Raw genomic sequence first — 26055 nt, 5'->3', positions numbered from 1 at the left:
GTGAGGCAAGAGACGAAAAGGTAGATGGCTCATCAATGTGTTATTTAATGTTTGAGCAGGAAATTCTCACACTTGGGCTATTTTGAAGTCTTTTTATATCATCACACACCTCCAGAACATAGGAGATGTTGAGCTCCTATTGAAAGGACAAAGTAGATCTTTAAATATGTCATGTAGATTGTCCCTTTTAAAGTGCTTTTGATCAATCATTCTCATCTTCTATAGGATTTTGTATTTAGAGGATTTGACCACACATGCAATTAGCTTGTTTCCATTGAACCACAAACTATTAAAACTGATGCCATGTTAACACTATCTTAGATGTCTAAGTCCATCTTTGAGAATAAATGGCAAAACTGGGGTATTGCATTCTTCTTTTCTACATATTACATCCAGAGGCACCTCAGAAGACAGGCCTGGCAATCTGCTTCTGAACGGTTGCAGCCTTGAAATCTCCCTGGAGCAATTCTACTCTGAACCCACAGGGTCACCAAGAGTCAGAATTAACTTGATGGCAACTAACAACAACACTATATTATCATAAACTAGATTAATAATCTTATATGCCTTTATGTGTATGTGCATGTATGTTTTTATATGTATTAGAAATGAATTTATTTGTATTTATTATATTTTGTTTTATTTTCAAAAACTATATAATCTCCTCTCTTCCTATTACACACATTATCTCATTAAAAAGAAGAAAGTGTTCCCCAACGATACCAAATAATGTAAAGTTCACTACTCTTTTCTTTTTAAATTGAAGTTAGTATGTTTACTATTCCTCAGACGTTCACTTTTGGTGTCTTCAGTTAAATGATGTTATCTATCTTGTCCTTTGATATATGTACTACTGTGGGTTGATTCTTTGGGCATTTGCACTTAACAAAATCTATGCTCATAAACTATAATGTCATGATAAAAATTACTCAAAATTATGGAAGTAATTGAATTTATTTTGTATGATGTAAATGTGTGTATGTATGTCTATCAAAAGATAGATGTCTGTGACTACTTATGATAATGGCAGAACTCGGTGTCCAAAGAGGAGTTCTGGATTTCACAAACAGTTAACACTAAGCTACTAGATAAATGGTTGGCAGTTCGAATCCACTCAGAGGTGCCAAGGAAGACTGGCCAGGTGATCTACTTCTGAAAGGTTGCAGTAATGAAAACCCCCTAGGGCACGCATGAGGTCGCCTTGAGTTGGAATCAACTGTAAGGCAACTAATAACAACAAATATCCAACAGGAGATGGCTAAATTAGAATTCAGGTCCAAGTAAAAATGTCTTTCTAATACACTCATAAAGTCATGTTAAAGAATTATTTTAAAAGAGGTATCTAATTACAATTAACTCTCATAGAAGGATTTAAACCAGACATTTAACAACACTTATGCGTACATGGACACAATACACACAAGGACAGGATTCACAGAATTTTAAAGTCCACGTAGAACTTTTCCCAAAATACACTGTATATTCATATTTCAAAGAATACAAATATTAAAATATATGGAATAGTGTTGTTGATGCAGTAGTCCCTACCCAATTTAACACGTTGGAACTTGAAATGTGACACTCGAATTTAAATTTAAACCAATTAAAACAGATGAAATTTAAAATTCCATTCCTCTTTTGCAAAACTATATTTCAATCACAGATTTAGAACTTTTCCAGCATCACAACAAATTCTCTAACCACAGTGTACTTAAAATAGAAATCAACAATAAAATTTTGAAAATCCTTACATGATTGTTCATTCAACTATATCTTATAAATTACATATGGGTCAAAAGAGTGATCACAGTACATATTCGTAATTTTTACATGAATAATACAAAATTAACATATCAAAATTGTCTTATAAAATTGGTTGCCATATATATACATTAGAAGAAAAGAAAGCATAAAGTCAATTGCCTTAGCACGCATCCAAAAAGATAGAAATTGAAAAGCAAATTATATCAAAATGCAGTGGATGGAAAAAAATAATAAAAAGTGGAAATAAATGACAAAGTACAAAAACTACAATAGAGAGGCTCAACAAGGCAATTTTTTTCATTGAAAAGACATTAAAATTGATAAATCATGGATAAGACTGTCCAGGAAAAAAAGTGGAGAAAGGACAAATTTACATATCTGGAATAAAAATGGGAACACCATTTTGTTTCTTAGAGATATTAAATAGATAAGAAAATATTACAAGTATATTTTAATGTCTGTATGAAATACAGAATTCTGAGAAAATGAAAATTACCAAAATGAAGTACGAAAAATGGAAAATTGAAAAATCCTACATATATTAAAGGCTTTTCCTGGGTAGTGTAAAAGGTTAAGCACTAGACTACTAGCCAAAAGGTTGGAGGTTCAAACTTACCCAGAGATGCTGCTCCTTGGAAATCCTATGTGGCAGTTCTACTCTGTTCTACAGAGTCACTACGAGTCAGAATTGACTAGACAACAATGCGTTTAGTTTTTGGTTTCGGTATTACATATGAGGAGCCCTGGCAACACAGTGGTTGAGAGCCCAGATGTTAACCAAAAGGTCAGCAGTGCACATCCACCAGCCTCTCCTTAGAAACCCTATGGGGCAGTTATACTCTGTACTTTAGGGTCACTGTATATCAACAGCAACAGGGTTGACTTTTTATTAGGTATGAAGTGATATCTTCTTTTGGTTTGGATTTGCATTTCTCTGATAATTAATGATGCTTAACATCTTTTCATGTACTAATTAGCCATTTACATATCTTTTTTGAAAAATGTCTATTCAAAACCCATATTTACATTGAGTTATTAGTCTTTTATTATTGAGTTTTTATAGTCTGGATACAATTTCCTTATCATTTCCCTGATTTGAAAATATTTTATCTCATCTTGTCAGTTGTCTTTTCAGTTCTACAAGTATTCTTGAAGCAATAAAGCAATAATTTTGATGAAATTCAATTTATTTTTTCTTTTAGCATTTAAGCTTCTTATGTAATATCTAAGAAACCAGTTCCCAACATAGTCACAAAGATTTAATTCTATATTTTCTCCTAATAAATTCTATATTAATTCTAAAAGGTTTTTATAATTAGAACTATATGTATATCTGTTGTATATTTTGAGAAAAATTTTGTCCTTGGTGAGCTTTCTTTCAGCATAGCAAAACAGAAAACTGGTAAGGGAAGTCTGGGGGAGAGGTAAGTGGATCTATCTCTTCCCTGATTATGCAGAAAACATGAATATATTTATGCCCAACGTGAATGATCACCAACGGTGACATCAGCAGAAGAAAATTTTAATAATACCATGAATAGGATAATATGTTGTGTGGATGCCAGTCAGCCTCTTTCTCCAGCCACTCCTATCATTGCCTAATTTAGCTCATGAACTAAGTGGCCATGGTGACAAGGATGGAGCTTATGCATGGGCTTAGCAACATGCACATCCACTTATCAAGGCCAACTTGGTTATAGCCATGGCTGAATGCCCAATCTGCCAGCAACAGAGACCAACACTAAGTCCTTATTATGGCACTATTCACTGAGGTAATTAGCCAGCAGCCTGGTGGCAGTTTGCTTACATTGGACTGCTTCCATCATGGAAAGGGCAGCATTTTGTTGTAACTGGAATAGACACTTGCTATGGATGTGAATTTGCCTTCCCAGCAGGCAATACTTCTGTGGACACACAGAATGCCTTATCCACCAACATGGTATCCCACATAGAATTGCCTTAGATCAAGAGACTCACTTCACAGCAAATGAAGTGCAGCAATGGGCCCATGCACATGGAATTCACTGGTCTTACCATGTTCCCCATCATCCTGAAGCAGCTGGCTTGAATGAAAGATGGAATGGCCTTTTAAAGACACAATTACAGTGCCAGCTAGGTGGCAATACCTTAACAAGGTTGGGAAAATGTTCTCCAGGAGGCTGTATAAGCTCTAAATCAGTGTACGATATATGGTGCTGTGTCTCCCATAGCCAGGATTCATGGGTCCAGGAATCAAGGAATGAAAATGGGAATGGCACCACTCACTATTACCCCTAGTGACCCACACGTAAAATTTTTGCTTCTCTCCCTGTGACCCTATGCTCCCTGGGTCTAGTGGTATTAGTTACAAAGGCAGAAATGTTCCCATCAGAAGACACACCACTGATTCCATTGAACTGGAAGTTAAGCATGCCACCCGGCCACTTTGGGCTCCTCATGCCTCTGGATTAGCAGGCAAAGAAGGGAGTTACTGTATTGGCAGGTGTGATTGATCCTGGTTACCAATAAGAAATTGATTGATACCACAAAAAGGAGATAAAGAAGAACGTGTCCGAAATACAGGCAATCTCTTAGGATGTCTCTTAGTGCTTCAATGACATGTGATTAAAGTCAGTGCAAACCAACATGAGTACTAATGTCCCAGACTCTTCAGGAGTGAAGGTTTGGGTCACCCTAAAAGGCAAAGTATCATGACCAACTGAGGTGCTTGTTGAGGATAAAGGGAATACAAAATGGCTGGTGGTAGAAGGTAGTTCTAAATGCCATTTACGACCATGTGAACTGGTTGCAGAAATGGGGAGTGTAGTTGCTGAGTATACCTTCCTAATATAAATGAGGCAAATAATTTGTTTTCTCATTTATAAAATATAAAATATAAATATGACTAGAGTGTTTTCAGTTGTACACATATTAGTTGTATCATATCAGGAAAAAGTATGACTTTGTAATTGTCTTCATTTAAGATTCTGTATGATTTAAGGTTTTCCACCTCCAGCTCTTGGCACATGTCTTTATACTACTTTACTTTATCTTCTCGAGAGGCCCTTTGAAATCTTCAATTCAGTTCTTTTATTTCATCAATTCTTCCTTTTGCTTTAGCTGCTCAGCATTGGAGAGCAAGTTTCAGAGTCTCCTCTGACATTCATCTTGCTCTTTTCTTTCTTTCCTGTCTTTTCAATGATCTCTTGCTTTCTTCATGTATGATGTGCTTGATGTCATTCCACAACTCATCTGGTCCTTGGTCACTAGTATTCAATGCGACAAATCTATTCTTAAGATGGTCTCTAAATTCAAGTGGTATGTACTCAAGGTCATATTTTGGCTCTCGTGCACATGCTCTGATTTTCTTCAGTTTCAGCTTGCACTTACAAATGAGCAATTGATGGTCTGTTCTGCAGTCGGCCCCTGGCCTTGTTCTGACTGATGATATTGAGCTTTTCCATAGTCTCTTTCCACAGATGTACTCAATTTGATTTCTGTGTGTTCCATCTGGAGAGGTCCATGTGTATAGTTACCTTTTACGTTGGTGAAAGAAGGCATTTGCAATGAAGTTGTTGGTCTTGCAAAATTCTACCATTCAATCTCTGGCATTGTTTCTATCTCCAAGGCCATATTTTCCAACTACTGATCCTTCTTCTTTGTTTCCAACTTTTGCATTCCAATCACCAGTAATTATCAATGCATCTTAATTGCATATTCAGTCAATTTTAGACTGCAGCAGCTAATAAAAGTCTTCTATTTCTTCATCTTTGGCCTTAGTGGTTCGTGCGTAAATTTGAATAATAGTCGTATGAAATGGTCTTCCTTGTAGGCGTATGGATATTATCCTATCACTGACAGCGTTGTACTTCAGGATAGATCTTGAAAAGTTCAAAGAAAAGTATTATAACGACATCTGCAAAGAGCTGGAGATGGAAAACCAAAGGGAAGAACATGCTCCGTGTTTCTCAAGCTGAAAGGACTGAAGAAAAAATTCAAGCCTCGAGTTGCAATAGTGAAGGATTCCATGGGGAAAATATTAAATGATGCAGGAAACATCAAAAGAAGATGGAAGGAATACACAGAGTCATTCTACCAAAAAGAATTAGTCAATGTGCAACCATTTGAAGAGGCGGCATATGATCAGGAAATAATAGTACCGAAGTTAGAAATCCTAGCTGCTCCGAAGGCATTGGCAAAAAACATGGCTCCAGGAACTGATGGAATATCAATTGAGTTGTTTCAACAAACAGATGCAGCACTGGAGACGCTCACTCGTCTACACCAAGAAATATGGAAGACATCTTCCTGGCCAACTTACTGGAAGAGATCCATATTTGTGCCTATTCCCAAGAAAGATGATCCAACAGAATTTGGAAATTATAGAACAATATCATTAATATCACACACAAGCAAAATTTTGGTGAAGATCTTTCAAAAACGGCTGAAACAGTACATTGGCAGGGAACTGAAAGAATTTCAGGCTGGTTTCAGAAGAAGACATGGAACCAAGGATATCATTGCTGATGTCAGATGGGTCCTGCCTGAAAGCAGAGAATATCAGAAGGATGTTTACTTGTGTTTTATTGACTATGCAAAGGCATTCGACTGTGTGCATCATAACAAATTATGGATAACATGGGAAGAATAGGAATTCCAGAACACTTAATTGTGCTCATGAGCAACCTTTACATAGATCAAGAGGCAGTTGTTCGGACAGAACAAGGAGGTACTGACTGATTTAAAGTCAGGAAAGCTGTGTGTCAGGGTTGTATTCTTTCACCATACCTATTCAATCTGTATGCTGAGCAAATAATCTGAGAAGCTGGCCTATCTGAAGAAGAAAGGGGCATCAGGATTGGAGGAAGGCTCATTAACAACCTGTGTTATGCAGATGACACAACCTTGGTTGCTGAAAGTGAAGAGAACTTGAAGCACCTACTAATGAAGATCAAAGACCACAGCCTTCAGTATGGATTACATGTCAACATAAACAAAAATCCCCACAACTGGACCAATGAGCAACATCATGATAAACGGAGGAAAGATTGAAGTTGTCAAGGATTTCATTTTACTTGGATCCACAATCAACAGCCATGGAAGCAGCAGTCCAGAAATCAAAAGACACATTGTTTGGGTAAATCTGCTGCAAAGGGCCTCTTTAAAGTGTTGAAGAGCAAAGATGTCACCTTGAAGACTAAGGTGTGCCTGACCCAAGCCATGGTATTTTCAATCACATAATGAATAAGGAAGACAGAAGAAGAATTGACAGCTTTGAATTGTGATGTTGGCGAAGAATATTGAATATACCATGGCCTGCCAGAAGAACAAACAAATCTGTCTTAGAAGAAGTACAACCAGAATGCTCCTTAGAAGCAAGGATGGCGAGACTGCGTCTTACATACTTTAGACATGTTGTCAGGAGGAATCAGTCCCTGGAGAAGGACATCATGCTTGGCAGAGTAAAGGGTCAGTGGAAAAGAGGAAGACCCTCAATGAGGTAGATTGACACAGTGACTGCAACAATGAGCTCAAGTATAACAACGATTTTAAGCATGGCTCAGCACCGGGCAGTGTTTCGTACTGTTGTGCATAGGGTTGCTATGAGTCGGAACTGACTCGACAGCACCTAACAACAACATCATTTAAGGAGCTATGTACAGGTATCAAGTTGACAGGGATGGACTGTGATGGTTGAGATTCTGCATCAACTTGACTTGGCCATGATTCTCATTGGCTTGGAAGTTAAGTAATGAAGTAGTTATTGCTCATTTTGTTATATAATATAATCACCTCCATAATGTGATCTGATGTGATCAGCTAATCAGTTGTCAAGGGATTTCCTCAAGGGTGCCTCCTGCATCTAATATATATGAATGTTCTGGCAAAGTCCACTGGCTTTTCTTGCTGTGGATCCTCCATCGTCTGACCTCCTGTTCTTGGGAATTGAGCCAGTGGCCTGTCATATTGCCTGCTGAATTGGGATTTGACAGCCTTCGCTGCCTGTGGGTCAGCAGCTTGCTGTTTATGTGCTAATCTTGGATTCATTAGCCTCCACAGCCCATGAGCCACCAGCCTGCAGTCTGACCTGTGATCTTGGGTTCATCAGTCCCTAAAGCTATGCGAGTCCAAGAAGCATCCAGCCTGATGCCTGACCCATGGACCTGGGACTTGCCAGCCTCTACAATTGCACCAACCATTTCCTTGAGATAATGCTGTCTCTCTGTCTCCCTCCTAAGTGTGTGTGTGTATGTTTCACAGGTTTTGTTTCTGTAGATAACTCAGCCCAAGACACACTTTAACATGATTTTCATAGGTTTGTTCATCTATAACAAATGTATCTGTCTTGGCTTTTGTGACGATGCTAATACATTAAACTTGCAAAAAAATTTTAAAAAAGGCCAGAACCTGTGTAAGGGAAAACTTGTCTGAGAAGGAAAGCTCAAACATCTTCCGCTGAAAAAATTACTTCAGTGGAATAAATATTCTCTGAAAGCTGGAATCTGCGAGACGGGAACAGAATCAGAAAATCGTTGGTACTGCAACCCAAAAAAGGAGGTCATGCAACCCAAAAAAGGAGGTCATGCAGATCAAAAGCCAGAAATAAACCCAGGAAGTGCGGGAGTCAGAGATGAAGGCTTAGTCTTCCATTTCCTTTTTCGTTGTTACTGTGCATGGGTGTGTCCTTTCCGTCTCTACTGTTCTCTGATTATATCTATTTTTTACTTTTTTCCCTGTAAATTTTTTCCAGTGAAGAACCACATCCATAAACTTGGAAAAAGGTAAGAAATACTAAGAAATTCTTTATATTCATTAAAATCTAGCCAAACACACTTTTTCCCCTTTTCTTCAGGGGTTCTATTCTCCTTATCTTTAATTTTTAGTTTTCACTTTAGCAACTTGTAATTTGACACATATTATTCCAATTTCAAAATTCACACTTTATTTCTCTGAAATTCTTTCCTTCAAAATTTCTTATTTTCCCCCAAAATAGAGAAGCATTTCCTCATGTAACACATTCAATATAGGTACAAAAGCAAAAACATTCTTCTCATGCTTTTTTCCTTAAATATTTTAGTGAAGTGTGCTGACTTTATCGTATAATGATGTTGATACTTTTCCTTTTTCACTTTTTGTTTGAGACATTCATGTTTTTGAGAAGATAAGATCATAAACTTCTTAATTTTTTTAAGAACTTATTTCCTTTCATTTAAACAAAAAGAAAAAAACCTGTTTCCTTCACAGCCATGGGCAAGAGCCTGAAAAATTTATCTTTTAAAGAAAAGTATAAAGTTGCCAAAATGATAATCAAAGAGAACACCACCATCAAGGAAGCTGTAATTAAGTTCAAGAGCAGCATAATGCAAATTTATTCAATTAGGAAAGAAAAGGGTAAAATAATTGAAAAATACATGATCAGCGCCAACATAAACACCAAGAAAGGAAGGGACTGAAATTATGCAGAAATCAACAAAACTGTTTTTGAGTGGTTTCTTAAAGCCTCCACCAAAAAGGTTCCCATTTCAGGATGTACCTTGCCAGCAAAGGCAAAGGAAACAACCAAATTTTCAAAGCTGATGGATTCTCAGTTTCTAATGGGTGGGTTCAGAGCTTGAAAAAATTAAAAAAAAAAAAAATGGAATCACCTGCAATGTATCTTTTTGGGAGCCAAATGAGTTCAACATGCAGAGTCAGGATGCAATAACTGACATTTACAGTGGTGTTTCAGAAAATAGGGTAAGTGGCACCCCTTACATTGATGTTTACAAAGAAATTGCCACAGAAATACATGACGTAAACCTGCAAGAACCTGTGGGCTTGCAATGAGAAGATGATTATTTTGAAGATAATGAAGACCTACCCTTAGAAGAGCCTGACCTTTAAGTCAAACGAGTTTTTACCTATGTAAAGGCTTTGAAGAAATTTGGAAAAGTTCAAAAAAAAAAAAAAAAAAAAACCAAGAGTTATTTGATAAAGCTACAGTCTTAGATATTTGTTTTAATAATTTCATCAAAAAACCAAAATAAACTAAACAGTTGACATAAGATGTTTTTATGAAAAAGTGAATTTCACCCGTTATCTTTGTTTGAATAGTATATGCACATATCTGGACACAATTTGAATAAACATGCAAATCATTAAAAAATGGCTTAGTTTCTGTTCCAGGGCTATAAAATTGAAAAGAAACATTTCTTGGGTGTGTACGAGGTTGTTGTTCTTAAGTGCTGTGGAGTCAGTTCTGACTGATAGTGACCCCATGAACAACAGAATGGAACACCGCCTACTCCTGCACCATCCTCACAATCCTTGCTATGTTTGAGCCCATTGTTGCAGCCGCTGTGTCAATCCCTCTTGTTGAAGGTCTTCCTCTTTTTCTCTTACCCTCTACTTTACCAAACATGACATCCTTCTCCAGGGACTGATGCCTCCTGATAACATGTCCGAAGCACGTGAGACAAAAACTCACCATCCTCCCTTCTAAAGAGTATTCTGGCTGTACTTCTTCCAAGAGAGAAACAGAAAAATGGCAAGAATGCACCCAGTCAAACGCAGAAATTTTGCATCGTCTGGAACAACAGGTTTCTCTCTATATCAAGTGAGGTAAGTGTCCAACTTAATAGTTTTGTATGTGGATGTCCAGTTGTACCACCACCATTTGGTGTTTAAAAGGCTATTCTTTCTCCATTGAATTGTCTTTTCACTTTATTCAAAATCATATAACCAGAAATTAAAGATTTATTTCTAGACCCAATTCTTTCTTCTCTTCTGTTCTATATTCTAGTCTATAATCTATTCATTGGTTTTCACATCTATTCTTTTGTCAGAAGCATAGTTCATACAGATAGTTTTATTTCTTATTTTCAAATCTGAATACATTTTATTACTTTTCCTTACCTAATTGTCTTGACTAGAATCTCCAGTATAATGTTAAATAAAGTGCTGAGAACAGATATCCTTGTCTTATTCCTAATCTTAGGGAGAAACATTCAGTGTTTCACCATTCGTATAATGTCAGTTGTGGGTTTTTGTAAATGTTCTTTTCAGTTTCTATTTCTAGTTTGCTGAGTTTTTTTACCGTGAAAAGATAGTGGATTTTGTCAAATGTTATTCCTTAATTAATCAGGGTGATTGGGTGTTTTTGTCATTTATTCTATTATTTTCAGATGTTAAGCCAACCTTGCATTCTCGGATAAATCCAACTTGGTTATGGGTATATACTTTATACGTTCCTTGATTTTGATTGATTAGTATTTTGTGAAAGATACTTCTTTTTATATGCTAAAGGAATGTTGGCCAATAGTGCAGTTTTGTGTTCTTAAGGTAAAACGGGCTTCATAGAATACAATAGGAAGTGGTTCATTTTGGTCCATTTTTTTCAAAGAGTTTAAAGAAAGACTGATACTAATTCTTTTTGAATGTTTCTTAGAATTCTTCAGTAAACCCATTTGGGTTTGGAGTTTTATTTGTGAAAGGCTTTTTAATTGCTGAGTCATCATCTTTACTTTCAACAGGTCTATTCAGATTTTGGATTTATTCTTCTGTCAGTCTATGTAATTTATGTCTTTCCAGAAATTTGTCTATTTCTTCCAGGTTATCAAATTTATTAGCATATTGCTGTTCATAGTATTCTCTTATAATCTTTTTTATTTCTGCAAGATCAGCGATGATATCCACATTTTTATTCCTGAATTTAGTCCTTTGGGAATTCTCTATTTTTCTTTCACCTGTCTAGGTAAACATTGTCAGTGTTGTTAATATTGTTAAGGTATCTGCATTTTGTTTTATATCTTTCCTGTATTGTTTTTCTATTATCCATTTCATTTACTTCTGTCCTAATCATTTTTATTTTCTTCAGATGCTTACCTTGGGTTTTTTTTTTTTCTTTATACTTTCTTGTCCATATATGATAGATATATGTCATGGATAGCTGCCATCAAGTGGACTGAGACTCATGGCAACCTTATGTATAAAACAAAACTTTCCTCAATCCTGCATTATTCTCAGGGTTCCCGGCGTGTTCGAGTTCATTGTTGTGGCTACTATGCCAAACCATCTTACTGAGGTCTCCCTTGCCCTTACTAGGCCTCTGCTTCACCAAACACATTCTCCTTTAGCAATGGATCCCACCTGATGATTTGTCCAAAGCAAGCTAGTTGGACAGTAGTCTGTCGTGATCCATAAGTTTTGTATTGGCTAATTTTCATAAATAGATCATCAGGCCTTTCTTCATAATCTGTCTTATTCTGGAAGTCCCACTGAAAACTGTCCACCATGGGTGACTTTGCTCGTATTTGAAATATGAGTGACATAGCTTCCAGCATTATAGCAACAAACAGGCCACCACAGTGTGACAAATTGACAGGTGGGTGGCAGGTACATATATAACATGCAATAAATGTCATTAACTTTCCTTAAAATGCATGTATCCTTGAGGACTCTCGGCCAACATGTAGCCGTAGACAGAAGCACCATGCCTTCTCTCCACTCCAAAGACCAGAAAAACTAAGGAAACAGAGACAAACATCGGTCCTTGAATCTGAAGTGTGAAATGAAGAGATAAAGAGCTCAGCCATGCACCAAATGGAATAAGAAACTGACAGAGAAGGCAAGTGAAGAGAGATATGTTCAGAGGCCCCTTACCAGCTAACGCAGCAAGGATTCACCATCTTGGACTTCTGTCAGAGATCAGCAGATGGGAGCACGAGAAAGCAGATTCATGGAGCTCCCAGCAAGAGACAGAGCACCCGGTAACCAACAATACATGCATTCCCACCTCAATCCTCTCCAGCTGCTCTACTTCCATGTTTCCTATCTTGTGGCATTGGCTCAGCTGGCAGGGAAGTACAGTGTCAGTGTCACTTGGATTTGCCCCACCCACATCCTAGATCAGTGGACAGAGACTAAGGGGAAACAGCACCCTGTAACCACGATATACACTTTCTTAACCCCACCTTTCTATCCCCTCCAAACTCTTCTGCTTCTTGCCAGCCACAGTCCCTGGCCTGGAGGCAACTACTTCAATCCCTGGCCACTTGGGTTCACCCCGTGCATACTGCATGGCTCCTGGAGTGCCATTTGTCTATTTCTGATGTTGCTTTTTTCCATTTCTTTGGTTCCTTTAATGCCTCCCACCACATCCTCCACCTTTCTCAAAAACACTTGGCTCTGTGTGCCATCTTTGCTTCTTCTTGAAAGGCTGAGAAGTACCACTCACTTCCCAGCCCACAACACCATGCTGAAGGGGTCCAAGGGTTTTTTTTTTTTTTTTTTGTCTCCTTTTTGTTTTTGCTCTATTCTGTTTATTTGTTTGTTTTCTTTTCATGGTGTATAAACCCCTTCTAGCCCAGCTGCACTGCATGGTTTAGAAGCCACTCCCCCAATCTGCACAGTTGCGTAGGTGGGATCCCTGGGGACATTTTTTTCTCATTACTTTTCTTTTATTTCCTCTTTTTACCTTTCTCTCTTTCTTCATTTCCCAGTTGTTGTCTCTTTATACGTACCTTCTTTTCTTGTCTCCTAAATACCTGGTGCTGTGTGACATCTATACCCCCTCAGCTATATTGCTTAGCCTGGGAGCTGCTTCCCATTTTTAAAACCACACTGGTGGGACCCCTGGGGACTTTTCTCTTTTTTTCTTCCAAATTTTTATCTAGTTATTTTTTTCTCCCCCCTCCCCTTTTTTTTCTTTTTGTTTTTCTTGATGCATCAGTTTCTCATCTCTCCACTCCATCGGCAAGCTCACGTAGCACTCTTGTTTGTTTTTGGGTTCTGTTTCTCTCTCCTCTCTCTTCCCTTTTCCATACCTATATTAGCTCCACACATCACAACCTCTCCCCTCTTTCCTGCCTACCTGCAATGTGTACCGGACATCATGCCCCTGAGCAACACACACACAACCTACCAGAGTCTGGTCAGCACTGATTCCCGGCAGACCCTGTCAGCCACAAACAACCGATCTTAGCCCTTCCCCTTCAGCTGGACCTGCCCTGCTGCACTGTAGCTGAGTGACTGGCTCTATCCATTGGACAAGGAGATGAAAAGTATCATGACCACAGGCAGGTAAACATCAAGGATCGCACACCTTGCCTGCTCAGACATAACCAAATAAATCAAAAGAGCAGGATGAAACAAACAGATCTACAATCAAAAAGTGAAGAAAATAGCTCCTGAATTTTCCTATGACAGCAGACAATATCAAAATATATTTAAAAAAACAGGACAGGTTGGTTCCAGTAGGTGCCCAAAATAAAGCAGTAGATGATTTTCCAGTAGAAGAAAAGTCACTAGAACTACCTGACAGGGAATCCGAATCTCTAATATTCAGAGCTATCCTAAAGTTGAAGCAAAAAGCAGAAAAAAAATGATAAAAAAAATAGACAAATTGATGGAAAATGCAGGCAGATTCATGGAAAATGCTGACAAAAATAAAAGGAGCATTCTGGAAAATGATACAGGAACAAATTGCCAAAATAAAATCACAACTAGAAATCACAGAAAAACAACTAGAGATCCAAAAGATAAACAACAAGATTTCAGAACTGGAAAGTGTCATAGAAGTGCTGAGGTGCAGGAATGAAATGACGGAAGACAGGAACAGTGGAATTGAAGACATACAATTGGATACGGCTCTGTTTGAGAAAAAAATCAGTAAAAAGAACAAAGAAAAATGTAGAAAACCTGAGAATTATGTGGGATACAATCAAAAGCAAAAATTTTTCAAGTGATTGGAATTCCAGAACAGGGGAAGTAAACAGAAAAGACAGAGAGGATCACTAAAAAATTAATTACAGAAAACTTCCTTAATATATTGGAAGATGAAAAACTGACCATCCAAGAAGCTCAAAGAACTGCATATAGGATAGATCCAAAAAGAAAATGACAAAGGCATGTCATAATCACACTCACTGTCATGGATTGAATTGTGCCCCCCAAAATGTCTGTCACATTGGCTAGGTCATGATTCCCTCATTTGACTCTATGATTGTCTACCAGTATACCTTCTGATGTGATTTCCCTCTGTGTTGTAAATCCTATCACTGTGATATAATAAGATGGATTAGCAGCAGTTATATTGATGAGATTTAGAAGATTAGATGGTATCTTAAGACAATCTTTTTTGAGATATTAAAGAGAGAAGTGAGCAGACAGACACAGAAACCACATACCACCAAGAAAGCAGTGCTAAGAGCAGAGTGCATCCTTTGGACCTGACATTCCTGAGATGTTCCCAGACCAAGGGGAGACTGATGACAAGGACTTCCCTCCAGAGCTGACACAGAGAGAAAGCCTTCCTCTGAAGAAGTCACCCTGAATTTGGACTTATAGCCTACTAGACTGTGAGAGAATGAATTCCTTTGTTAAAGCTATTCGGTTCTAGTATTTCTATTATACAAGCACTAGATGACTAAGACACTAGCTAAAACCAAACAAAGAAAATTTCCTAAGAGTAGCATGAGAAAAACAAAAAGTCACATACAGAGGAGAAGCAATAAGACTAAGCTCTGATTATTCAACAGAAAACATGCAGGCAAGCATGCAATGGGATGACATATATAAAACCTTGAAAGAAAAAAATGCCATCCAAGAATAATATATATTGCAAAACTCTCATTTAAATATGATGGTGAAATTAGGACATTTCCAAATGAACATATATTAACGGAATATGTAAAAACCAAACCAAGCTTACAAGAATTATTAAAAGGTGTCTTTAAGCCTGAGAGCAAATAACATCAGATTACAGCCTGAATCTAGGATGCAAGCTAGTACCAGCCAGATACCAACCTAGGAAAAAAATTACAACAGGAAACCAGAGAGGTTAATCTGTAAATAACAACAATGTCAGAACAGTAAAAGAGGACATAAACGGTGTAGGTATAGAGAGGAAGGCAAGGGGCAACCAAGTAATAATAGACAGGTTCAAACCTAGGAAGATAAGGGTAAATTTCAAGGTAAACACAAAGAAAGTTAACAAACCTGCTCATCACATGACGAAAAATACAAAGTCTCAATAAAAACAAAAGAAATCCACAAACAAAAGGAATTTGGCACAAGAGAGTAAGGAGAACAAGGAAAATGCAGGCGTCACAAAAAAAGCACTACAAAATGACAGCAATAAACTCACATCTATTAGAATCGACTCGACGGCACTGTTTTTTTTGTTGTTGTTGTTTATCAATAATTACACTGAATGTGAATGCCCTAAAAGCACACATAAAGGGAGAGAGTGACAGAATGGATTATAAAACAGGATCTACCAATATGCTGTCTATAAGAGACACACCTTAGAAACAGAGGTGTAAATTTATTAAAAATAAAAGGATGGAAAAAATATATCAAGCAAATAACTACCATAAAAGAGCAGGATTGGCAACATTAATCTCAGTTAAAATAGACATTAAAACAAAATCCACCCTAATAGACAAAGAAAGGCACAATACAATGATTAAAGGGACTTAACCATAAAGGCTTAACCACAAAAACATCTACATACCCAATGACAGGACTCCAAATTACATAAAATAAACTCTAATAGCACTGAAAAGAGAAACTGATAGTTCCACCATAATAGTTGGAGACTTCAACACACCACTCTCACTCGGTAAAGGACAGAACATCTAGAAAGAAACTCAACAAAGATACGGAAGAGCTAAAGGCCACAATCAGCCAACTGGACTTCATAGACATACATAGAACACTCCACCCGACAGCTGAAAAGTGTCAACAAAGATACGGAAGAGCTAAAGGCCACAATCAGCCAACTGGACTTCATAGACATACATAGAACACTCCACCCAACAGCTGAAAAGTGCACATTCTTTTCCAACACCCATGGAACATTCTCCAGAATACACCACATCACAGGCCACAGAGCAACCCTCAACAAAATCCAAAACATTGAGATAATACAAAGTATCTTTTCTGCCAACAATGCCATTAAAGTAGAAATTAAAAACATGAAGAATAAGAGAAAAAATCAATTACATAGAAACTGAACAACACCCTGCTTAAAAACCACTGGGTAATAGAAGAAATCAGAGATGGACTCAAAAAATTCCTAGAATCGAAAGAGAATGAAAACACATCATACCAAAATCTTTAGGACACAGCAAAGGCAGTCCTCAGAGGACAATTAATAGCAATAGATGCAGACAACAAAAAAGAAAAAAGGGGCAAAATCAGAGTATTTTTATACAACTTGAACAAATAAAAAGAGAACAGGAAAACTAGGAGACATGGTGGCACAGTGGTCAAGTGGGCGGCTTCTAATAAAAAGGTTGGCTGGTAGAATCTATCAGTGCACTTTGTGGGAAAAAGATGTGGCCGTCTGCTTCCACAAAGATTAATAGTCCTGGAAAACATATGGGGCAGTTCTGGGGTCATAAGTAGTCAAAATCGACTCAACAGCAATGGGTTTTATTCGCTTTCTGATCAGTCTGTGCAACAATATATATAGTTATTTATGTAAAATAAAATTTAAATAAGAGATTTATTTTAGGAGAAAAGCATTTATAGAAGTATTGTTTTTCATGAGAAGTAAATACTGAAAATAAGCAAATGTGCATTAATAGCATAATATATAAATAAAACATTGTAAAATCTAAGTCTTGAAAATAAACTACAACTACGTGTTAAAATATGCATGAATACTACAAACATAATATTGACTGAAATAAGCCTTCAAGGAAATGCTGAAATAATTTAAAAATCTTACCATGTCTTCATTATCTATGTAAAACAGATTAGATTTCCTAGAAGCACCGTCCACCCAGCTCTCATCCCATATTTTTCTTTCAATACTAATGTAATAACAATTGTTGGAATACATAAAGCAGGCCTTTGGACAAGGACCACAGTGGTATCCTAAGAAAGATTAGGAGTCATTATCCAAAAATGATTTGATTTAAAAAATGAAAATTAATGGGCATATTTGCATAGGTACATACATATATGTACATAACCAAGATATACACCTTCACAGACTGACACATTAAAAAAAAACACATGAACCTATATATGTATACAAAGAAAGTTAGCCTCAAAATCCCTGGTTTATGTACACATATAAGGCCAGCAAACAAAGACTCCATCCTATACACACCCTGTAAACGTACAAATACTTCCCGTATTTTATTGCAATGAATATATAATGCTCTACCGCTTTTAAAAGAGTATTTTGTCTTATTGTTAAACAAAAAGGAATACCTTTATGCAATCTTTATTTATGAAAATTCGTTGCTCAGTTTTATAATTAATGAAAATCTATTATTTTTGCATACCCCAGTGCAGAGACAAAATATAACCTGAATTAATATCAGAACTTTAAAAAATCATAACCTATCTTTTTGGATTCTTATTACCCGAGAAGAATAACAAATTTATAGTAATTCTTATACAGATGCACAACCCATCTGTCATTTTGTCCTACTGTGGTGGCTTGTGTGTTGCTGTGATGCTGGAAGCTATGTTACGTGTATTTCAAATACAGGTGGGGTCATCCATGGTCAATAGGTTTCAGCTGAACTTCCAGACTAAGATTAGGAAGAATCACCTGGTGGTCTACTTCTGAAGAAATTGGCCCATGAAAACCTGTGGATAGCAGTGGAACGCTGTCTGATATACTGCCAGAAGATGAGCCCCTCAGGTTGGAAGACATTCTAAATACGACTGGGGAAGAGCTGCCGCCTCAAAGTAGAATTGACCTTAATGACAGAGATGGAGTCAAGCTTTCAGGACCTTCATTTGGTGGTATGACAAGACTCAAAATGAGAAGAAACAGCTGCAAAAATTCCATTAATAATTGAAAAATGGAATGTACAAAGTATGAATCTAGGAAAATTGAAAGTTGTAAAAAATGAAATGGAATGCATAAAGATTAATATCCTAGGCATAAGTGATCTGAAATGGACTGGTATTAGCCATTTTGAATCAGACAATCATGGTCTACTCTTCTGGGAATGTACAAATTGAAGAGGCGTTGCATTCATCCTCAAAAAGAACATTTTGATATCTATCCTGAAGTGCAATAAATTATCCATATGCCTACAAAGAGGATCAGTTAATAAGGCTATTACTCAAATTTTCCCACAAACCACTAATATCAAAGATGTGGAAACTGAAGATACCAATTTCTGCAGTCTGAAATTGATCAAATATGCATTCAAGATACATTGATAATTACTGGCGAATGGAATGCCAAAGTTGGAAACAAAGAAGAAGGATCTGTACTTGGTAAATATGGTCTTGGTGACAGAAGTGACTCTGGAAATTGCATGATAGAATTTTGCAAGACCAACAACTTCTTCATTGCAAATATATTTTCAAAAACATAAATAGTGACTATATGTATAGACCTCACTGGATGGAAAGCACAAGCATCAAATTAACTACATCTGTGGAAGAAGGCCACAGAAAAGCTCAATATCATCAGTCAGAACAAGGCCAGGGGCTGACAGTGAAGACACTCAATGATTGCTATGCAAGTTTAAGTTAAAATTGAAGAAAATTAAAATAAGTCCACAAGAACCAAAATACGACCTTGAGTATATCCCACCTGAATTTGGAGATCATGCCAAGAATAGATATAATACATTGAACACTAATGACTGAAGACCAGACAAGCCGTGGGATGACAAAAAGATGTCATACATGATGAAAGCAGAAAAAAAACAAATCCGGTGCTGTTCAGTCAATTCCAGCTCATAGCAAACTTTAATAGAGTAGAACTGCCCCATAGTTTTTCCAAGGAGCAGCTGGTGGATTCAAATTCTGACTGCTTGGTTAGCAGCTGAGCTATTAACCACTGTACCACTAGGCCTCCAAAGAAAGCAAAAAGTCATTAAAAAGACAGGAAAGAAGAAAAAGACAAAGATGGATGTCAGAAGAGACTCTGAAACTTACCCTTGAACTTAGATTAGCTAAAGCAAGTGGAAGAAATAATGAAGTAAAAGAGCTGAACAGAAGATTTCAAAGTGGGGCCCCGAGAAGACAAAGTATTATAATGAAATGTGCAAAGACCTGCAGTGAGAAAACCAAAGGGAAGAACACACTTGGGATTTCTCAAGCTGAAAGAACTTAAGAAAAAATTCAACCCTGAGAGTATAATTTTGAAGGATTGCATATAAATATATAAATACTCTCTATAGTTATTTACATATCATAATATATTTATGTTGTTTATATGTATATAGTGTAAACACACACAGAGATGTGCATATAGATGTATAAAGATATTATTTTACATTTTTATTAATTTTTGAGGGATATAAATATCTTTCTCCCTCAAGAAATTTTGCAGGAATTGTACATGCTAAGGAAGGTAGATCAGTACATGCTAAGGAATTGTACATGCTAAGGAAGATGGATCAGTAATGTTTACATTTATAAGAAATTACCCATGTACTTATATTTATAGTTTTTTTTTTTATTTTTTCTATGTCAAAGAATGCTGGAGCAAACATACTCCTACATGCTTTCTTTTGGATCTCAACAAGAATCTCCTTAAGGTACATAGTGATAATTTGTAAAGAAGGCTAAAGTTTGATTTTACTCTTATTTTAAAATTTTACCAACAGTACATGAATCTATTTTTAATCTATTTCTATGCTAACATTATTAAATTCTCAGATTTTCAAAAATCTATATCAACCTATTAGACTTGAAATGGGATGCCATTACATAATAAACGTATTTCCTAATTGCCAGTGAATGTGAGCATCTTTTCCCGTATTATATTTTGCATTTTAACATTTATTAGTTTTGTTCATTTATAACCATCTCCCCACCCTCACACTATGGATTATTATTTATTTTCTCTTTTTCTTATTGATTAGAATGTTTTATTTCAATATTATGCATATTCATGTTTTGTTATTATAACCGTTTAAATGTTTTCTCTCAAGTAGAATTCATCTTTGACTTGGCTGATATATTTGACTTTTCCTTCCATTTCAGTGAAGTTTTAAAAAATTTAATGAAGTCGAATTGACCTATACCTTGTGTCTTTGTTATCTAGTGCTGCTATAATGGAAATACCGCAAGTGTGTGGCTTTAACAAACAGAAAATTATTTTCTCACAGTTGTTAGGTACGGTCTGGTCAGTTCCAAATCATGCAACCCTAGAAGACAGAGTAGAACTGTCCCATAGTGTTTCCATAGAGTGGCTGATGGATTTGAACTGCCAACCTTTTGGTTAGCTGGCAAGCTCCTAAACACTATACCACCAGGGCTCCTTCTCACAGGTCTAACCCAGTAAACACCCAGTGCCCTCGAGTCGATCTAGAAGCCCAAATTCAGGGTGCTGGCTCTAGGGGAATGGTTTCTCTGGCAACTCTGCCGAAGGTCCTTCTCTCTTGAGCTTCTGCTCCTGGGCAATCTTCCTGTGGCTTGGTTTCTTTCTTTTCCCATCTCCGCTTCTCTATTTGTTTAATTTCTTTTATATCTCAAAAGAGACTGACTCATGATACACCTTACACTAATCATGTCTCGTGAACATAACAAACACAGCCCATTCCTAAATGGGATTATGACCACAGGCATAGATGTTAGGATTTATGACACATATTTTTGGAAGACACAATTCCATCCATAACATTTTCTATATTATTTTGTCTTATTTTTGTGTTGTAGCACTGCTTTTCCAATTCCTACCTTATGTATATTCCCTTCTTTATTTTCTGATAGACATTTCTGAGAGATAACAATTGCTGTAGGTAAACCACATCTTGAACACACTTGCATATGTATGCAGAGACACTCAAACACACACAAGTGAAAAGTAAGAAAAAAATATTTATCCAACTCTTATTCCACTACTGGTACATATATGTGAATTTTCAAATGCTTAAAATATTCCAAAAAAAGTAACAACATCGTTTAATTAGAAAGATACAGCAGTGTCACATATCATAGCATCCCACTAGGAAAAAAGGATATCTGTTGTTTAAAAAAATATTTTTTACCGCTAATCACTAATACTTCTATGCACTGATTGGAAACCCTGATGGGTAAAAGTTTGGCTGCTAAACAAAAGGTCGACAGTTAGAATCCACCAGGCACTCCTTAGAAGCCCTATGGACCAGCCCCACGCTGTCCTATAGGGTCGCTATGAGTCGGAATCAAATGAATGTCAAGGGGTTTGGTTTTGGTTTTTTATTCACTGATTACAAGGTTTAAACTTTAGATCCTGATCATTTGTGAAAATATATCATTCATCCTTTATTAGGTAATTTTCCTAACAATCTCTTTTTACTTCTAGAAACAAATGGAAAATGTTCAAACCACAAAAAAGAAAAACTTTTAGAGGCATTACCTATCCCTCAGTTCTTATTGGAGAAGAATTTTTTTGTTCCTGGATTGAAGTTGCTATGGGAATGAAAGTAACTCAGCAAGATTATAATTGTACAACCATGAAGATGAAGTTTTTTTTTGAATTTGTAGTAATTCCTTCAGTGGCTATACTAATATTGATAAATATTAAGATTTTTTTTTTTTTAAAAACCAAGGAAACCTAATAGTAAAAGCCTTTATAACCTAATATAAGCAGCAGCAACAACCAAAACAACAGCTCTTCTACCAGATGCCAGATTACGGCTTAACCTTTTCTTCATTCATCTGTCATTTATAATTATTTTATTCGTCTGTTAAACCAAGTCCTCAGAATATTATATCAGATCTTTTTTTCAGCACATACATGGAAGCAATCAGAATACTTACATAATATCATGGATAATTTTTATTAATTTAGAATACTTCTTCCATAATAATTCCACATTATCAGGTTTCTTTTTTATATTTACTAAGTTTAAGATTATAAATACTCACACAAAAAAGAGAACAATTTGCTGTAATATTAAGAGGAGAGAGGATTTCAGGTTCTTATTCTATTAACAGTTTTCTTCTGCTCATTTTCGCATAGACTTACTTACCAGGAAAATTGAGAACTGTTACGATAATCACTATGAACACTAATTTAAGAAAGATAATTCCCAGGATCTCAGCAGTGAGTCTCCATGGAGGCAACGGAGAATCTACAGGTATAGAAACGGAGAAACTGTGGAAGATTTAAGGCTGTTGGAGCCAATGCGTTGTATGTGATTGTGTACAAAAAAAACCCATATACACGAAAACTCACCGTATTCGTGATGTCTCAAGAACACCCAAAATAATTGAAATAGTTGTCCCAAGAAACAAGTCACTTTTTTTTAAGAAAAAATCTTACACATGTTACCTATCATAATATTTCTGCCTATTCAGCATATTCAAGAAGTGTATGAGAGATTGTGCTTCGTCACGTCATTTACCTGAAATCGTTCAATGGATAATACCATTATACATTAAAAAAAAATTAAAGAGCAGGTCATATTTTTTAAAGACCTTAAACCATAGGAAAATTCTAGATAAATGATTCATTTTCAAAATTTTTTATTGCATGATTTCACTTCAAGCTAGATTCATGAATAAACTTTACTGTATTTTTATGCACTTCTTTAATTATTTAAGGACAATAATTTGAGCCTTTTATAAAAAATCTTCTAACACATGTGAACTTTGTTATTGTCTCAAAATTATGTGCATGGATGTTTCAATTACCCACTTTGAATTAATTGTGTATTTATACTAAAATTTTTGCCTGCTTTATTACATTTAAAATAGATCATTAAATGATTTCAAGTAAAAAATAGATGTAATGAAATTACACTTACCTGATGTTAGCCTGATGGCCATGTGGTGCTTCTAAGGGGAAGGCTGTATATCTGTGATGACCAAAAGTCAGTGATAACTGGGATATCAAAAGATACTAAGATAATGAATTCAAATTATCCTTTAGTTATCCTAAAGAGGCATTTTAAAAATCTGCTTCTTTCAGACTGCTTTTGAGTATGTAACTATGTAAAGGAATCTGAAAATAGAAGGAAAAAAAAAAAAAAAAACCGCATGCTGAGCAAAGTTTCACTTAAGATTTTAACAGGAAATTATCACACTTCGAAAATTGTGAAGCAAATTTAACTCAACTCCTACCTCAAACAGAGGCTTTTGGTTACTGTTAATAATAATATTTCACATAGATCATTTTATTTCAAATGTTTGTCTTCACGGAATAAGTAATTTTAGAGAAAGAAGATTTTGTCCAATGATACAGTCAAGTTGCTTGCCTCTCAACTATCAATGGGAAAGCCTAGAACATGTTAAAAATATCCTTACAACCACGAGCTTGTATAGGATTAGGTTGTGAAAGCTTGACCTTTTATGTACCTTATAATCATTATATACATTTATATGCCAGTATTATGGCCATTCCTGTTAATGTGCATGGAAACCTTGGTGGCGTAGTGGTTAAGTGCTACGGCTGCTAACCAAAGGTTCGTCAGTTCGAATCTGCCAGGCGATCCTTGGAAACTCTATGGGGCAGTTCTATTCTGTCCTATAGGGCCGCTATAAGTCGGAATTGACTCAATGGCACTGGGTTTTTTTTGTTTGTTTGGTTGGTTAATGTACACAAACATTAATTCAATAAAATTATTACCAGAAGATAATTAATATTGTTTTACAGATCATCCTGAGCAGCTGCAACTTTTGCTACTTAATATTTGCTGATACAAAACCATCCTTCTTCACAAATACATTTTTTCTTTTTTCACTGTTATAATTATGAAAAGTTGTACATTAAATTTTCTTCATTAGCTGACTGTATCTTAAGAAATTCTTAAAAAGAAAGATCTCTTAAGACATAGTTAACAAGAATGAATAAAATTTTATACAAATTAAAAAAAAATTGTAACAGTGCAATAATTATAACTACGTATTCTCTGGGAGGAAACCTGGTGGAGCAGTGGTTAACAGCTACAGCTGCTAACCAAAAGGTCGGCAGTTGGAATCTCCCAGACACTCATTGGAAACCCTATGGAGCAGTTCTACTCTGTATTATAGGGTCGCTAGGAGTAGGAATCGACAGCAATGGTTTGGGGTTTTTTTGTTTTTGTTTTTGGTATTCTGTAGGAAAGGTATACGCATTGCCCTTGAGTCAATTCTGACTCATAGTGACCCTGTAGGACAGAGTAGAACTGCCCCGAACGGTTCCCAAGGAGCAGCTAGTGGATTTGAACTGCCGACCTTTTGGTTCAGAGCCCAACCTTAACCACTGTGACAATATAAATAAAATTAGTTCAGTATAAACCTAGCAAGAGATCGATTAAATAAACATTCATTACATTATTTAGTTATTCGTTAATTATAGAAAATAGTTTTTGAACAGATAGGATACTTTTGAAAACAAGCTTAAGCAAAAAGTAAACACTTTATCTCCTCTAAAAAAATATGGGAAAGGAAGAAATTTTGCAAAACAAGACCTTCACTGCATTAGGGGCTTTTCTGAATTCTTATCTTTCTTGCAATCTATCTGTTTGATTTATTTCAAGTTGCTTTTCTACAGAATCTCTCTCTGCTTTATAACACAGTATATTCCTTCAAACCATTATTCTCTCACTACCGCTCTTACTCAAGGTATAAACCAAAAAAAAAAGAAAAAAACCAAACCCCCTGCCACCGAGTCGATTTCGACTCATAGAGACACTATAGAGGCAGCTTAACAAATCTCCACAATATTCTCCCCTGAGCTCTGCATCACATAGTTTACTTTTGGCTGCTTCAGGAATCATCAAAAGAAAGCAAGATATTCTCATCTGGTTTTATCAATATTAGTTTTCTCTGTAAGACCAATAAATATTCTAACTAGTGCTTTTTGTTAATAGCAGGAAGGTGAAAACATTGAAAGAAACAATGATTAAATCAAAATCTAAATGAAAACATCAACAACTCTCCTTTAGAAAAGATATGGTTAAAATGAAAAGTAAAGCCACAACCTGGGAGAAAATATTAGCAAAATATCACAAAGGACTTATAGTTAGCATATAGAAGAACTCGTACAACAAATAAAAGAAGACAGAAACCTGATGAAAAATGAGCAAAATATTTGAATAGACACTTAACCATAGGAAATATATAAATGGCAAATGTTGTTGTTGTTGTTAGGGGCTGTCAAGTTGGTTTCAACTCATAGCAACCCTGTGTACAACAGAAGGAAATACTGATTGGTCCTGGTCCAACCTCATGATCACTGTTAGGTTTGAGCCCATTGTTGCAGCCACTGTGGCAGTCCAACTCCTTGAGGAGCTTCCTCTTTTTCACTGACCCTCTCCTTTACCAAGCACGATGTCTTTCTCTAGGGACTGATTCCTTCTGATAGCATGTTCAAAGTATGTGAGATGAAGTCTCACCATCCTCGCTTCTAAGGAGCAGCATTCTGCCTGTACT

General features: G+C 36.2%; 2 protein-coding genes across 3 annotated transcripts in view; both read right to left on the bottom strand.

The window, feature by feature from the left end:
* The window catches only part of LOC100663397 (NKG2-C type II integral membrane protein-like), a 44838-nt gene extending 20926 nt beyond the window's left edge, over positions 1 to 23912 (bottom strand). Inside the window, exon 1 of the mRNA XM_064284589.1 lies at positions 23448 to 23912. Within this exon, the coding sequence (XP_064140659.1) occupies positions 23448 to 23469 (22 nt within the window). The 5' untranslated portion in view covers positions 23470 to 23912. The remainder of the gene's footprint in view (positions 1 to 23447) is intronic.
* Positions 1 to 26055, bottom strand: part of LOC111749422 (NKG2-F type II integral membrane protein-like) — a 199840-nt gene that overhangs the window by 97755 nt on the left and 76030 nt on the right. The window lies entirely within an intron of this gene.

The sequence above is a fragment of the Loxodonta africana genome, chromosome 4 (genome assembly GCF_030014295.1).
Source record: "Loxodonta africana isolate mLoxAfr1 chromosome 4, mLoxAfr1.hap2, whole genome shotgun sequence".
Lineage (NCBI taxonomy): Eukaryota > Metazoa > Chordata > Mammalia > Proboscidea > Elephantidae > Loxodonta > Loxodonta africana.
This window is presented reverse-complemented; position numbering and strand designations above follow the sequence as displayed.